Source organism: Astyanax mexicanus, chromosome 8, assembly GCF_023375975.1.
Source record: "Astyanax mexicanus isolate ESR-SI-001 chromosome 8, AstMex3_surface, whole genome shotgun sequence".
Lineage (NCBI taxonomy): Eukaryota > Metazoa > Chordata > Actinopteri > Characiformes > Acestrorhamphidae > Astyanax > Astyanax mexicanus.
Window position 1 is genome coordinate 56,450,088 of NC_064415.1, and position 17,135 is coordinate 56,467,222.

At 39.0% G+C, this 17,135-nt stretch overlaps 1 protein-coding gene across 2 annotated transcripts in view; it reads right to left on the reverse strand.

Annotated features, from left to right (window-relative positions):
• Window positions 1-526: 526 nt before the first annotated feature.
• The window catches only part of slc1a7a (solute carrier family 1 member 7a), a 32,049-nt gene continuing 15,440 nt past the window's right edge, over window positions 527-17,135 (reverse strand). Inside the window, exons 3-11 of one of the 2 annotated variants that reach the window (XM_049482805.1) lie at window positions 14,090-14,305; window positions 10,060-10,102; window positions 8,457-8,688; window positions 5,673-5,772; window positions 4,278-4,511; window positions 3,967-4,161; window positions 2,797-2,931; window positions 2,456-2,555; window positions 527-1,409 (exon numbers count right to left, since the gene is read on the reverse strand). In XM_049482805.1, the coding sequence (XP_049338762.1) occupies window positions 1,176-1,409; window positions 2,456-2,555; window positions 2,797-2,931; window positions 3,967-4,161; window positions 4,278-4,511; window positions 5,673-5,772; window positions 8,457-8,688; window positions 10,060-10,102; window positions 14,090-14,305 (1,489 nt within the window). In that variant the 3' untranslated portion in view covers window positions 527-1,175. Of the gene's footprint in view, window positions 1,434-2,455; window positions 2,556-2,796; window positions 2,932-3,966; window positions 4,162-4,277; window positions 4,512-5,672; window positions 5,773-8,456; window positions 8,689-10,059; window positions 10,103-14,089; window positions 14,306-17,135 lie in introns of both variants that reach the window. The other variant, XM_022677819.2, reaches the window with a different exon arrangement.

Genomic DNA, 17,135 nt, shown 5'->3' on the forward strand with positions numbered 1-17,135 from the left:
TGAGATGATCATTTCAGAAAGTTGTAAAGTTCTCTGCATGAATACTTCAGTAGATTGTGAGCAGTGTTTAGGGTGTTTACGGTCGTTGTCTTGTTGAAGGATCCAGCCCCAGCGCTTTAACTTCAACTTTTTCACTGATTCTTCAACATTGTTCTCAAGAATCTGCTGATATTGACTGGAATCCGTGCGATCCTCAACTTTCTGTGAATCCTGAAAACTTCATTTCACTTCTCAAATATCAGTGTTTGTCTGCTATATGACATATTTAACTGAAATTGACCTGAACAACCAATTATTTATAAAGCATAATCATGAAAATAGGCCTCAGTCGTTGGCTGATTAATGCTGATTAATACATCAGTTTTGCATCTCATTTTCCAATGTTTAACACAATGCAGGGTAAATAAACATTAATACATGATAAAGTATAGTCTGGACTCATTACCTTGTACCCACAAAATCATTTTCATAGATCATATTGCGGTTGTTCCTGCAGATGGCTATTAGTAGTAGTATTAGAAGTGCTGGTTATTCAACCTTAAACTTTGAACTGGGAAACAGCAGAGCAGGAAGGCTTTATAAAAATAAAAAAAACAATAACAAGGGGGGAAAAGAAGAACATACAGTCACCAATATATGAAACGCCAACATATTAGTGTCTTGTTTGGCCATGTCCCAGGGAGGAGTATCCAAGACATACAGTATATGAGTTAAATGAGCTTATAAACCAATAATAAGAGTCTTTTCCTCTTGTAATGCTCCACACACATGGATAGGCCCAGACTGAGCTCTGCAGTATGAGCCCATAGTAATATTAGTAACGATAATAATAATTGCTCTGTGATACTCTGTGAAGATCCCAGAGGTAGGTCCAAGTTTCTGCAATCCCCAGTCCTTAATCCTTAATCCTCAATCCTCCCTTCAATCTAATACAATTTCATAAATTCTCTTAAGTCTATGAAGTCCAGCTACAAGCACACATTCGTACCTGAGGGATCCAGGCAATGGTGACACTCTCGATTGCATTGTGAAACAATTACGAACATCAAGAAACGACAGGGGGCAGCTAGATGCTTCAGTCTCAGCATCCCATCGTTTTTTTTTTTTTTCGCTACTTGGAGGGGGAGGCTGCACACCAGGCACTGTCTTCTCCGGCCCGTCGGGTCTGAGGGAGTCTAGACGTTGGTCTCAAGGCCGTTCATGTCGATGGTGCAGTGGTCCAGGTCCTTGTCTTCTTTCTTATGTTGGTGCGAGGATTTCTTCTTCTCGGCCGGCCGGATGCCCTCCTCTAGCTGCATGAGGCGAGCCACGTCCGGAGAGAGGGGCTCCTGTATCCTGGGGCCTCGAGGAGGAGGCTGGAAGCAGCCGTTTTTCTGGTAGGACATCATCTGCTGGATGCTGATCATGGGCTTGGTTTCACAAATGAGAGGGATCTATGTGTGAGAATGGCAGGAGATGACAACATGTACACTTAATGAACTCATCCGAACTTATCCCACTGCAATTCACATGGTTTAGAATCACACTTGCACTTTTATGTTATTTCAAATTTTCATCCCATTTTCTCCCCATTTTACAAGGCAAATTAACCCAACACACTCATTAGGACTCACCCTATCACTACTGAATAGCATCACAGTGTGTTTAGAGGAAAGCGCAGCTCACAGCTGCCTTGTGCTGACTGATCGACTGATCACCCTTTGGAGTGATGAGAAAAAAGAGTGCCATCTACTGTACCCACCCGGAGAGAGCAAGGCCAACTGTGCTCTCTCAGGGCTCCGGCAGCTGATGGCAAGCTGCATAAAAGGGATTCAAACTAGCGATCTCCCTATCAGAGTGGCAGCGCTTCAGCCCGCTGGACCACTCAGAGCCCACACATGCACTTTTTAGTTACTTTTAGGATAAATTTAACTCTAATCACACTTATTTGCAGAACCTCAATCCAACCAATAAATCAAGATTGAGCGAAGATATTTAAGATTTAAGGCATTTAGCTGATGCTCTTATCCAGAGCCACTTACAAGGTTATTCCTATTATAGATGTTGGTATAGTTCAGCATTTTTTACCCAGAGCAAGAATTGAACCCTAGTATTCCACATGATGTGGTAGCTCACTGCCACACCAATCAGACTAAATTGCACAGAAATATGCACTAGTCCAGAACACAGAACCTTCTTTTTGTATTTACTTTCTTGATCATGCCCTAGACAGCTCCAGTTGACCAATCAGCAGAATGAACATTCTTTCATAGTTAGTTCTGATGCATTTTTGTACACCTGGATTTTTAACAAACCAAAAACAAACCCAATCAACACTGTAAAGGTTTAAAAACACATTAACTAATTTGAAAAAATGACATCAGAAAGGCCTTCCTGAGATAAGGTGAGTATGTTTTTTTTTTTTAAAGAAAATGGGGACAGGATATTCTAAGGCTGTGTTTTCCAGGGGTCTTACCTCTTCGCCTTCCTTTATAAAGTCTTTCCTGCATATGTGTGCCATGATACCCGTGGCAAGAGCATCACCCATCACGTTCACCATCGTCCTGAAGCGATCCCTGAAACACAGATAGATGTTCTGTTTGGTAAATGCAAAGACAAGGAACAAAATAAAAGTGTCTGTGTAGGAGGCCAGACATATATATAGACATATATATATTGGTAACACCTCCATCCTACAAGGACTAGCCAAGCTGTCTGAGTAATGGGTGCAAAAACGTAAAGTAACTAAAAGTATTTATTAAAAGGCGTGTCCACAACCACTCCACTGCTACTACTACTCTCATTCCAGGTACTCACAGAGCCCAGTCCACAGCGATTATGAGTGTGATGTCATCTGTGGGCAGCCCCACCGAGGTCAAAACGATCACCATTGTTACCAGTCCTGCCTGAGGAATTCCTGCGGCGCCGATGCTGGCCGCCGTGGCGGTGATGCTGGAGGAAAAGTGTAAAAGAGGTCATTGCTGGTGTTGAAACCTGTGTTTAGCTTCCAGTCATCCCAGTCCTGTTGAAATCTTGTTGGAATTCTGTTTTGCACAAGCAACCAAAAAACCCACAAATGTATAATTTCTTTTGTTACAAATTCTGATAACCTGAAGTTTTAATTAGGCCTTTCAAATGAAAACTTAAATGCACGCTTAACTTAATTACGCCATCGAGTTTCACCCCAACTTCCTTCATAATATGCCCCACCCCGCCTAACATGCAGATTTTTTTTTTTCTGAAGCAGTTTGGTTGTGGTGAGAACGTGAGCTAGTCTTTATCTGACCCAACTATCAAATATTCTTCTTTTTAATTAAGCTAAACTGCTCATAAGGCGCAGTTTAATCAGATATATTAGCCAGATAATGCACTGCATCTTCTTATGAAAAAAAAAACGCTGTCTCTGCTGCTCCATGCTGTTTACACATGCAGTACGTGCAGTGTTCACTGTTCACAGCCACGTGACTCTGTGCTGTACGTTCCATTAAAACTGTGTTAAAGCAGTTTTACACTATGCGAGGGCAGGGTACACAATAGAATAACGCTAGTTGCTGCAAATGAATATGTATTGGGTTTTTAAAGGGTTGCCTCAATTACTTTTTCTTGTATCTCAGTTCCAAGGAGAAGGGTGACACTTGAAAACAAGGGGAATGAGTTTGAGCCCAAAGAATTACCATCAGGAGTGTTTTCTGTAAACCATAATAACACAAAAAGTGCTGTGACAGGATGAAGGAGCACTGCAGCATCCCACATAGATTTTAAACCTTAGTTAAATGCTGAGTAAGCCTACAATCAGTCCTGAACTACTGTATTTCTGTCCCCAAAACAAAGCACAGCCAGAGCAACGAGCCACCAGGGACTAAATTAGGTTCTGGAAGTCCCTAAACGTCTTTTTTTTATTTTTATGTCAGTAAATGTGAGCAAAACGGTGAGTCTTCAGTCAAAATCGATTGGCGGTGAAGGCGATGGAGAAGACGGTGGACATACCTAATGGTAATGATCTGTCCAAAGTCCAGCTCATAGTTGTTGACCTGAGCGATGAAGATGGCCGCCACAGCCTCGTAGAGTGCAGTGCCGTCCATGTTTATGGTGGCACCCACGGGCAGCACAAAGCGGATGATGCGCCGGTCGATGTGGTTGTTCTCCAGGAGGCACTTGAAAGTGATAGGCAGTGTGGCAGAGCTAGAGCAAACCAATCAATAAATAAAGAGGACCATTGGATGACCATTGTATAAAGTGTTATGATAAATTAGATTGTTTGATCTGAACTGTGGAGTAATAGGTATTTGGTCTTTTACCTGGATGAAGTGGCGAGTGAGATGAGCAGAGCCTGTAGAATTCCTCGAATGTAGACAATAGGGCTTTTCTTGGTAATGAAAAAGTACATGGAAGGCAGGATGAAGAGGCCGTGGAGAACGAGTCCCATGACAACAGTGATGGCATAGAAGCCGAGTTTCTTCCCCATCGCAGACGGATCATCCATCTCTAAGATTTTCCCAGCCACCAGGAAGACGATCCCAAATGGGAAATACCTGCATATCAAACCGACAACACTGTTACTGGTGTTCTTCTTAGAAAAGTGTGCCAATCTTTTTTATTTTATGGTTCATATGGTTCATTCCACCGAATGGGTGCCATTTGCTCTTTGTTCAACTCTGAATCTAATAACACATGTACTTAACTATTCAAAACATGTACTGGTTTACCTAATTTATTGTTTTGCAAGGTTTTCTAAGCCAAAAATGCAAGTCCACTAATTTCTTAGATTTTCTCTCAAGAAAGTGACTCTTAATTTTAAAGAAATGTTTGACTGCATGTTCAAATAATTTATGACAAAAAAAAATCACTCCTGTTACTGGCACTCATTCCTGTTACTGGAATTCACTCCTGTTACTTTTTATGTTTTGAGTAACAGTAATAAAAGTAACAAGACTGAATTTGTAGTATAGAATTAGCAAAAACATAAAAACTAGCTAATAGACGGCTACGCTGATAGCATGAGAACACTAAGCACATTCTAGTGATTTTCACCAAAATTTGTATTTTAAAAATAAACAAATAAGAATAAATCTAAGAATGAACTTAGGTAACAGGACTGAGAGTTGAGATTGAGCTCCTCAGTCATCGTTACAATAAGATCAAATATACAGAAAAACTAATGAGGTAACTTTGGGAATTTTGTTCTTCCCATGATCTTCAGAAGAACCAGCTAATGATGATGTCACTTCCTGTTGTAGATGTGACTTCCTGTTGTAGAATGTTCCAGCTGTTTCAGATAATCAGGGTAATGTGTTACAGTAACAGGACTGAGTGAAACCCAAGTAAACAAATAAAATGTGTATTTTTACTTAAATATTATGGATTTATTATTTTTAAAATATTTTTTAATCATAGATGGGATTCGGTGTGACACAACAATGCAAAAAAATACATCTCTGAAGGATTTAAAAAATTATAAAGTATTTCATGTTAAAGTTTATTATTTAGTTAGAGAGTGGGGACAGGTAATAAGTGTCTTAAGTAGTTTTTATTAATGTTTTTAATTACATATCTTACTTTTGCAATAAGGTCAATGTACAAGACATTATGTTTAATTATAATTTTGTGTACACATTTATATATGTAATTTCCTGGGGACAGAAATAGCACAGATTTTGGCAGAATATTTCTGCATCAGAACAGCCAGATCTTACCAGATAACAATGGCTACGATTTTCAGAACAGCTTCGTTCAGACTCTGGCAGAAGTTTACAAGGGCACTGCCATTGGGTCCCATCCTTCCCAGCATAATGCCTAGAAAACAGACACATATAGCATGATGACTGTGGCAATTATGCTCAGAAGGTACAACCTATATTACAGCTCTGGAAAAAATAAGAGATCACTTAATAAAGATGAGTTTCTGGAATATAATCTGGAGGAAGATGGATGATCACAAGCCATCAAACCAAGCTGAACTTCTTGAATTTTTGCACCAGGAGTGTAAAGGCATAAAATTATCCAAAAGCAGTGTGTAAGACTAGTGGAGGAGAACATGATGCCAAGATGCATGAAATTAAACTGTGATTAAAAAACAGGGTTATTCCACCAAATATTGATTTCTGAACTCTTAAAACTTTATGAATATGAACTTCACAGACCAGAACACAAAATACATTAAAAACATTAGCTAGCTGGCTAAAAGCTTTTCAAAATATTACATTGGACTACAGGCTTTTGGTAAAAAGTTTTGTACAGAGAGTTTCTGTATGATGAATAACTGTATTATTAAAGAGGCAGTAAACCATAAATCCTATATATTTTTTCCATTAATAGCTGAAAAATATACATAAACATACCAGTCCTGCTTGCAATTTTTTTGTAAGAATTTTCTTATGAAAAAAAAAAAATGCTTTAATTTATCTTTGATTTATTTACCCCTGTGCAGCATCCTCACAGGTTCAACTGTGCTGTAGGTGAGGATGATGTTTTCATGTTCTTTGGTATATAGACAATCATAATATGCAAATCAATCCACCTAATAATACGACCTCCCCCCTACTGACGTCCAACCATCTGCGTCTCACTGCGCTATCAGAGGCATACTGCTGCTGCTGCAGCTCAGCCAGCCAATCAGCTCTGCCTCCTGACCCACCCCTAAACCCATACATCACTCAGTGCTTTTTCTTTTGGGCATTTTTCAAATTTGAGGGAAGAGTCAGTAAAAAAACATAGGGGTTTAGTTAACCTTTAACTCGATAGTTGCCTCAAGCTTATTTACTCCATGTAATGTAATGTAATGTAGAATGTAAAAGGTGCCCACTGGTTAAAAAAGCAGTGATCTATTTTACATTCAGCTGTGCTCGTTAGCTCGTTAGGAACTTTTAAAGTGATTAGGGGCTGGAGTGATGAATCAGCACTTCAGTAATCACATACATTGTGCTCTCTGTTTGACACATGCTGCACTGATGGTGCATTCAAATTTTCTGCTCCACACAAACGTGTGAATCACTTTTATCTCACGTCGGGTGAGTTTGACAAATAGCCAGCTGTGATGAAACATCGGCAAGTGAAGAAATGTGTCGTATGAAAAATTATGTTTTGTTTCTGAACGACAGGAGTGTGACACCTCTGGAGCACTGTGAATAATGACTCACCAGCATGTTTTCGCAGCCCAACATTTCAAAGAATAAGTATAAGATAATGTAGATGAGTTAGTCACTGAGAATAAATTAAACTATCTCTACGAAGCACAAATTCAGAAAAGTACACTTCAAGAATACTTGTGAGTGCTGTAGGTATTTGGCAACCGAAATTATTATTTGTAATTATTAATTAAAAGGCTTAAGATTATTTAGACAGGTTAATATACAGAACAATGACTAATTTACTTTGTCATATAGCAGAGTTTCCTCTAATAGAAGCTATGGAAAGAGAGCCAATATTTCCAGGTTTTCCAGGAGTTCACTGTTATGCTTCTTTTACATAAATTAAACAAAATAAATAATCGCTTTTCACGCTAAGTATCAATTTACCAAATATCTCGACAGCTGAAGGAGAGCAGTTTTATAGGACTTACAATAGTAATGTTATAAAAGACTGTCTGCCTTTCTCTGTAAACTTCACGTCTTGAGTAGCACCACTGAGGTAAATGTATGATTAGGAAAGCACTACTGTACCAGCTTTGAACTTCGAAAATTTGACTCTGCATCAATGTAGACAAGAACAGTCTTAAACTAAATAACAGCATGTTCTGCATTTATAGAAGATGAGAAAATTTCTTGTATTATTTTGTGCCCTTTTTAAAATAATTTTATTTAAAAAAAGAAGAAAAGTATATATTTGAATAATTCTAATAATATTATTTATATATTTTAGCAAAGGTGTCTAAAGTGTTCATATATTCATTACTCTGTAGGCAGAAGTATAGATACTAGGGTTTAAAATACTTCTATAGAAGCTGAAGTATCAACACAAGCATTTTATTATTTAAGTAAAAATGTAAAACAGGGTTTCAAATCTAATTAAAGCATAAAAGTAAAAGTAATGTAAGGAGAAAAATAAATAATAATAAAGCCATTAAGAACAAAAGCTTAGGCCACACCCACAGAGTCGTATAGTGCACTACCCCCGCTCCCCAAAACACGTTTTTCAAAAAGCCATAATGACTATTATGTTAAAATATTAAAATGTACAAAAATTGCCCATTGACAGTAAATGCATTTTAGTACAATGCAAATATATTTATGAAGCTTAGCTGGGACATTTAAGGCGAGTTCTGCGCAATAGGGAGTCGGAATGGTATATGTTTATACTTCTCTACATCCAATCACATTTAGATTCACTCTATCTGGATAGGGGTTTTATTGAACAATAAGAAGCTGGAATGAAAACGAGCTGAAATGAAATAGGAGTAACGAGGCTATTTTTAAAATGAACTAGATTAATTAGAAAGTAACTAAGTAATTGTAGTTCAGTATTTTGATCCTCTCACTCACCCATCGTAGCGGAGAAGATGACGATACCCAAGACGTTCATGCCATCGCTGGTTCCCGGGAGTGATCTGAAAACCACGTCTGGGGGTGGAGTTAAGTCCAGAGAAAAGTTCTGGATGTCGGTTCCGTTGTCATCCTGGATGCCGTAGATGAAGATCCGCCTGGTGGTGGTCTCCATTATGTCCTGGCTGACTGTAGGCCTGGGCTTTAAGATGGGGATGCTCTTGGTGCGGTACTAACAAAAAGAAAGAAGGGATGTGAAACGTTATCAGTGATTAATAATGCTGCATTCTAACAAGACTCTCATGATTTTATCTCGACAGTAAAACTTGAGCCGCGTTCTTGTCTTCATCCTCCCACTGTCGGGAACATTGTGAGTGATAGAGGGAGTGGTAGTGAGTGGGTGGGTTAATTGGCTCTGCTAAATTGGAGAGAAATTCCCTTTCCTCTTCTTCTTGTTGTTTTTGACAAGCTCACTCACAAACATGTTCTTTCTTTCTTTAGGAATGCACTATCCAGTGAATCCAGAGACACACTGTCCCTCAGATAATTGCTTACACTCTGGATGTATGTAATGGTACACAGCGTGGAGGTCTATACGGCTCCACTAAAGGCACGTGAGTGTGAGTGTGAGTCCACTCTGCCGTCTCTACATTAACGGCACGCTGTGCACTTAGATAAAAGAACAGGCTGGAAAAAGAGCCGACTTCGAGCTCCTTTCTCAGAAAATCATATTGTACTTTGGATGGATTTAAAAAAAATGTTTCCTTTGCGTTAGCCTCCAGGCTTCACAGTGCTTTCTGTCCATATAACTGAGCTCCACATCTATTTTTTCCACCTCATTACTGCAATCAGGACTTCCTGTTTGGGACGATAGGAGGCTTTTACCGTGTAGAGTGACTTGCTAAAATGCCTTCATTCTTTTCTGAAAGTATCTGTACATTAAATCTGCATCCCGTAGAAAAGTTTTAGCGTTCCTTTCAAGGTTTCATTTCTGTTTCTTTCTGGGCTGAATTTTTGATTTTGATTGTGTGCATCATTTTGCATTTCTTTCACGAATCTGTGGGTCACGCTGAAGGATCAGGGTCCTATTGTACACCCTGTTGCGATGCTTATTGCTATCTTACACTTATCTTATCCACTGTCTATTTTCACACCATGCACCTGCAGCATTAAAATATAATTTTTTTAAAATAAATAAATCTACACTGATTGGTGTAGAGATGTGGTGGTCTAGAAGTAAGTTCAGGTATATTTCTGGCATGTTTCTATCTTGGCAGTGCGCCACTGACTGATTAAAACTCTGACAACAGTCAACAGTCAACAGTCAGCCGCCCAAGCCTAACCACTTCAGAAATGACCCCAAATTCACTTTAGTTAATTGGTTTGTAATTAGTTCATATCAGAAAACCTGACATTTTGGATGACATTCTTTGTGTGTGCCTTAAAAAGTGCTAACCCACTGCATTTTATCGAAAGACTAAGAAAGCCGAGACATTTAAAAGAGACATTTTAGTGATGGTAAAAATAGTACAGGACCCTAATTACTATGAACCCACTTAAGGACCTCCTTAGTCACCTGTAGCATCATCTTAAAATAACTCACCTGCTGAAATGTTGCTTGCACCAGGTTTGCAGGGAACATGTTGCTGGTGGAGAGAAAAAAATAGCATTAGAATGCACACATAACAGAATGTACATATTAATCATTTATAAATCCACAGTAAATGTACGTATATAGAGTAAAATATATATAATACTTAGTAAAAAGGAAAAGTAGAATATAGACATATTTATTATATTCCAAATGTTTTTAATTTGGTAACATCAAAGTCGACACTTATAATTTTTAAGTGGTCTCTTATTTTTTTTCAAAGCTGTATATATGGACATATGTGTCACCATTGGTCGATGGTTTGATATTAATGATTATATTAACAAACAGTTTGGCACTGTGTGAATTCCAGGGTGAATCTATAGGAGATTTGTAGTTTTCTCCAGGCCAGGCTCCAGCTAATTTAGCCACAATGCTAACATTTTCCCCACTGATGGAAGTACAGCGACGCTAAACCCAGCAGTAATTCGATAAACATCGCTTCCATGAAGGCCATATGGTTTCAGATGAGCAGTAATTAGGTCCTGGCTTACATTCTGAGCACATGCTCCTGTGACACGGGGCCACACTCCACCACACACACAAACACACACACACACACACACACACACACGACAGGTGGGACAAGACACGTCTGCTCTTCACCACCACCGCAAGCAAGGCAAAGCCACGTCTAAGCCGCCTTTCCTGATAGGGCCTTTCGTGTGTCTCCTCCGTGCCTTAAACTCTTAACCTCCTCTCTCCAGCTGGAAGCTGCATAATCCTCCCTGCTTCAGGATGCACAACACGCTGAGTCTGAGGCTGCATACGGTTCCCTCACCCTGTGTGGCCTCGAAAAGTGCAGCGTGTGCTGACAAAACTTTCATTCAGTGCTCTCAAGAGGGTTGCAGTGCATTGGTGGGCACTATTATTAAAACAGCATCATAAAAATAAGACAAAGTGCCATATGGGCTGCCCCTATGGGCTGTGAGAAATACTAAAAACGATTTATCCACTATCCTTAACCCATCAGAGAGGAATACCTGACAGGAATTGTCACATCACCAAGTTTCATTTATTCATTTTGTATGGTAATATTTTGACGGTCCCTTAACTGCAAAACTAAGCTTAGTAAAATGAAAGCTCTGTCAGTAAAGATAGTGGTTAAAGTTTGTTGTTGATTACCGTTTAATTATTGCTGTAGGAAATACTACAAGCGATCAAATGCATGCCCCTGTGACCCTACCCACCACTCCACCACCCCACCACCCCCCCGCCGTTATACTCCTTGCCCTGTCATCAACTATCCCCACCCTCCAACCCTCCTAAACCCATCAGAGAGGAATACATGACAGTTACCTAACTGGTGTCACCTGACATCACCAGGTCACATTTTTTCATTATTCATTGTCTGGTCATTTTTTGACGGTCCATAAACTGTGAAACTAATCTCTGTAAAATCAAAGCTAAGTTCATTAAAGAAAGAGGTTATAGTTTCTTGTTAATCATCATTTAATTATTGCTATGGGAAAAACTCATCAACTATCCCCACCGTCCAACCAATCCTAAACCCATTAGAGAAGAATACCTGATAAGCACCTGAGTTGTGGCATCACCAGGTCACATTTTGAAAAAGTCATTTATTAATTGTTCATTTTGTGTGTTAATTTTTTGACGGTCCCTAAACGACTTAAACTAAGCTTAGTAAAATAAAAGCATGGTTCATTAAAGAAGGGGGTTATAGTTTGTTGTTAACCATCGTTTGAATGTTTGAACTGCACTATGACGAATTTTAAAAGTTCCAGTTCCAGTTACGTACACAGTATAGCATCAGCTTTGTGTGAATCTCACCCCCTTTTGGGTCACGACCCCAGGCTAAAAAACCCAAGAAATTTTGATAATGTGTCTTAATGAGTGCCCTTTGACCATTGAACCAAAGGGTGCCCTTTCCAGTGGAGAAAATGTGATTCAGTGCTGGGTAGGGTTATTTAAAGAATGATGAATGTGACACACTGAAATTGATGGCACAACTTTTAAAAAGCGTCCTGAGTCTGCTATTATAGTGGCCCCAAGCTTTCCTTTTTCCGTTTAAGGACTTCAGGACATTAGGTTAGCATGTCCTACTGACCGACTGGAACACTGACACAATGACAGTAGAAGTGGTTCAAGGACAAACTCGTCCCCTTGCTCTCGTCTAGCTGTGCTAATTAGCTTAGCCTGAGCCCCAGGCGTCACTCGAACTCTGACATGCCCTCTCCTGTACGCCAGCATGAGCAGTCTTTTGTGCCACAAGTCTCAAACAAGTAGTAGCGGTTCATGATCAGGAGATGAGTACCCAACACAAACTGGAGGGTGAACTGGTGACCAGCCAGACCACTTTGTATTTTGAGCACATGTGCATAAAAAATGGTTCAAAATGTAAGCCTGGAATTAAATTTTTTTAATGTCTTTTTAATGTCTAAGGGCATTTTCACACCTGTAGTATGTTTCTGTGGTCTAAAACGATTGATGAGTTTTTTCCTTGGTTTGGTTTGTTTTCACACAGGCACCAACCTAAATGTGAACGTCTGTCTGGCGAGGGAAAGTAAATTAAATAAAGAAAGTAAATACAGCTGTGCTGCAGACCAGCGCGTATATATTATTTGCAGTGTGAAGCTGCTTTAATGCACATGTAGTAAATGGAGTCATGTGGGTGTGAACGGCAAGGGCTGCACATACGGCGTTTATTGATTGCACCTTTTCAAGTGTCACTTTACTGCATGCATTTTTGTTAAATGGTAGGGCCCAGGTTCTCCTGTTTCATGTTTTTCATTACTTTCCTTGGACAAAAACACTCAAGAGGGGGAAAACAGTGCCATTACGCCATATAGAAACACAAACCAACAAGGGGCCATTCAAGCAGAAGAACAATTTGAACAATTTTAGCCTATTTAAAGCAATCAAACAACCCTACAGTTGGGGCTGGGAGTGGATAGATTTTAGATGTACAGCAGACTGCACCAAAAACCCCAAAACACTGATTTAAAGAGGCCTAGAGATCAAGTCCCTGGACCAATTCTGTGCTTAAAAACAGCTATCATATTTAACCAAAAGTACCAAAATCTCAGAAAATTGTATTCTACCTGTGCAACAGGTCTGGATAAGAGCATCGGCTAAATACAGACATTGACAAAAATAATGCACCAAGATTTTTAACACTATATATTTAAAGTAGGCTCTACTACTTTGTTGGACCACCTCTAGATTGGATACAAAAAAAAAACATAAAATAAAGATAAAAACTGAGATAAACTGCTGATAAGTTTCATGCGCAGTTTAATCCGATGTATTAGCCAGATAATATACATATACTGCTATGATCAAATGTTGCCTCTCTGCTGCTCCATGCTGTTTACACTGAGGGCGGTATTGTGCAGCGTTCACTGCTTAAAAACAGGGGGACACGTCCCATTGAAAACACTGTTAGAAAGTGTAGCGACAATTTGTGTCAAATTGTGTTTTGTGTTAAAGCAGCTTCACACAGTACAGACATACCTGCTGGAACACAGAATCTTCTCACTATACAGTATTTACTTTTATTTTCTTGTTCCCATGCCAGACAACTCTGACCAATCAGAGGAGACGATGTGCTTACGATGTGTTTGTTTGGTGCGCATTTTGGTGTGTTTACATTTTTATGCCTCTGTGAAAACAAACCAAACAGAGGGAGAAACGCTCTCTCAAATAAACAAACTCATCAACTGATCCGGATCATAGAAACTTTCACAACTACAGGTGTGAAAACACTCTTTTACACTCAGCTAATATATTATTAAAATACTATACTAATATACATATAATTTAATTTTACATTTCTTACATTCATTCTTTTATTTATATTTAAATATCCACTAAAAAATGTGCATGTTAAGAAGAACGAGTGCGATTATTGTTTTGATTTATTAGATTAAATCAACTTTTTGTGAAGAATAAAAAGTGAAAGTCTAGACTTGTCAGTGAATCTTAAAGGAAGGTATTAAGATAAAAATGAGATGTTTTTTACCGGATAAGATCCAGCAGGGCGTCCGCTGAGCTCATGATGGGCTTGCCGCTGTCCTCTGAGTCCTCCTTCTGCGCGGCCCCGCCCGGGTGGATGATGATCACCATGACGATACCCACAACCACGGCTACAAAGGTGGTCCACAGGTAGTAGGAGATGGTCATGATGCCCAGCCGACTGGAGCACTTGGCATCCAGGGCTGCAAGACCAGACATCAAACTGAAAAAAAAAAAAGTTAAGAAAATGCATTATTAGGAGAATTATTATTATAAGTGGAAACAGGACATATTAGAGACATTTCGTTACGTCATTTCGTTTAATAGAAAGTGTATTATTTCAATAGTAGCTTTTGTTTAAGAGCTTTTAGTGTAAAACCTGCCGTGGGCTGAGCAGACTGACATCTCTAATGAGGGAGATTTAATTCCACATTTTTTTTGTAATCGATAAAAAGGTTTTTGCACATGTCAGGAGGAATTTGGGTCCACTCTTCTTTGCAGATAATCTCTAAATCATTAAGATTTTGAGGCTGTCAGCTTCCTCTATACATTTTCCATTGGATTAAGTTCTGGAGACTGAAGGATAGGCCACTCCATGAGCTTAATGTGCTTCTTCTTTTGGGCTTTTCCTTTCCCAGTTAGCAAAAATTATCTGGCCTGGATCTGGTGCAAATCATCCAAATGTTCTGGCCCAGTGTCCTATCGCACGGTGGGCCAATATATTTGGTTTGCAGACATGGGTCAAATCCGGCATCCATATTCTCACGGGCCTGGATCTGCATCTCCTAAAATTATTCATATTAAAAATAAATTATTATAGATAAATTATTGGAATCTTATTATTACAAACTGGACCCAGACTGTATCCAGGCCACATCTAAAAACGTACATGCCTTTGTGTGGATCTGCCGTAGGAAAAATGAACCCGGATCAGAGTGGCCTGCTGTCTAGGTTGTTGCATTGGCTTTATGTTTTGGGTCATTGTCGTGCTGGAAGACCCAGCCCCATTCCCCTTGTGTATGTTTAAGCTGATCTCTCACGTTCCTCATAATCAAGGATACCCCACGAGTTGAGATTTTGCATTGAACCCCAGTTCGATCGAAAAACGCTCTTATTTGCCTTTTAAAAAAGACATTTAAATTACTGATTAAAGGGCAGATTACTGCTGTTTTGCTGTTTTCCTCAGGTTTTGAGTTGAGCTCGGCGCTGACTCAGCTCTTAAACAGTTTTGAAGTGAGATCGTGCACGGGTGGGGGTGGGGCTGGTGACGTCATGGCCCTGCATTGTTTAATAATGCGATATATATAGTTGAAAAAAGAAAATTTGCAATGTAATTTTTTCCAATATCTATCAAACTAACCTACCCTTAAAATTATAGTCTGTTCATGTCTGTTCTTTGTCAGCAGGCAAACTTCACTGTATCTTCACATAACACACATAAGATAAAAAATAAAAGGTGCTAAAACACAAATAAGCTAACATGCATAACAGATATAAAATTAATTTGAGCACTAAAACACCCTCAGTCACTCACTGTTTAGAAGCAAGTTTGTATAAGTGAGCTTTTAGACCTGATTTAAAAAGCGAAAAAAGAGGAAGCATGGCGCATATTGGCTGGCAGACTATTCCGAAGTCTTGGAGCATACACTGAAAATGCACGATCACTTATCGACAGGCCAGACTGGATTTTGCCGGAGGCCAGATGTGGCCAGCCTTGCGTTTTACACATGGGAAATGGAGTATTCTCTGTCATGTTGGGAAGGGATGTGAACTGACTGCGGAGTGATATTGATGCTGTTATTTGTTACTTCCTACTAGTGCGCCAATGAATCTTAACCATTATACATCCCCATCAACCAGTTCCTGAACATTTCAGCTCCATATTCTTTCTTCTTTAAGCTTATTTGCCTAAAATGTTAGTCTTTTTTTAAACGCTTTTAGAGGGTAAGGTCAAATGCTTTAATTGCACTGTTTACAACAATGTGATAACACAAGACTAAAAAAAGGAAAAACAAAAAACAAAACCACTGCTGAAAATATTGTATGAATTTATGAGCAGAAATGTCTAATATAATTAGGAATAAAGAAAAAATTAAATCCAATCCAAACCATCAGCAAAACACTTTAAAATTCTGGTAAATTGTGCCAATTGTTTACAAAATTTTTTGGGTTGGAAATGGCAAATCTCTTACAAAGCTTCTCTGTTTGCTGGCGTACTGTGAGCATGCTGAAAAAGACCTAAGGGAGATTGTGTTTTATCTGTGAGCCTTATAAAAAAAAACTCTACACATAAAAATAATAAAGAATAGCAGCACCCAGAAGGAAGTGTCGGACGGCTCTCCAAAAAGTTTTTTGCAGGGCAGCCTGTTCTCATGGAAGTCCCAGGGAATTTAGTTAGAACTATACTAGAATTAAAGCTGATGTCCGTAAATTTAAGGGATTAAACTGGGGACAAAAGGGATTTGGGGTATTTAGGGCCCTCTCTGGTGAAAATGCGTAATTGCATCGAGCATGTGATGCGGTCTCCTTTCAAGGCAGATGAATCCGATTCCAGGTTATGTTCAGTCAGAGAAAGAGAGAGAGAGAGAGAGCGCTCAGTCAGAAAATTTACTCTTTAGCTTCTTTGTTTTTACTATGAGTGAATGCAGGAGCTACTGAGCTCTGAGTTTCCTCTTCTGAAGTCCCCGTTGCTCCACCAGCCGCTCGTGTTCAGTAAAACTGAGCCGGATCCTCTTTTTGAGGCTGTACGTGTGATGTAAGTACGTAAAGACGCGTGATGTGGCCAGAAGAAGAAGAACTCAATCCATATTTCAGAATGAATATACAGTATTTGGATTAGCAGTGATGGTCGTTTCAGCACACTGGTACCATTAAATACAACATTTTATCCATATTCTTCTCCACTCAGAAATGCTTCTGCTTTTAGTTTAGAAAAAAAAATAATATGAACTGCCACTTTAAGTACAATATTAGACATATTAAACCATATTAAAAAGTTAGGCTAAAAAATATATAAATAAAAAAAAAGAAATAAAATAAAAACAAGGCTGTCA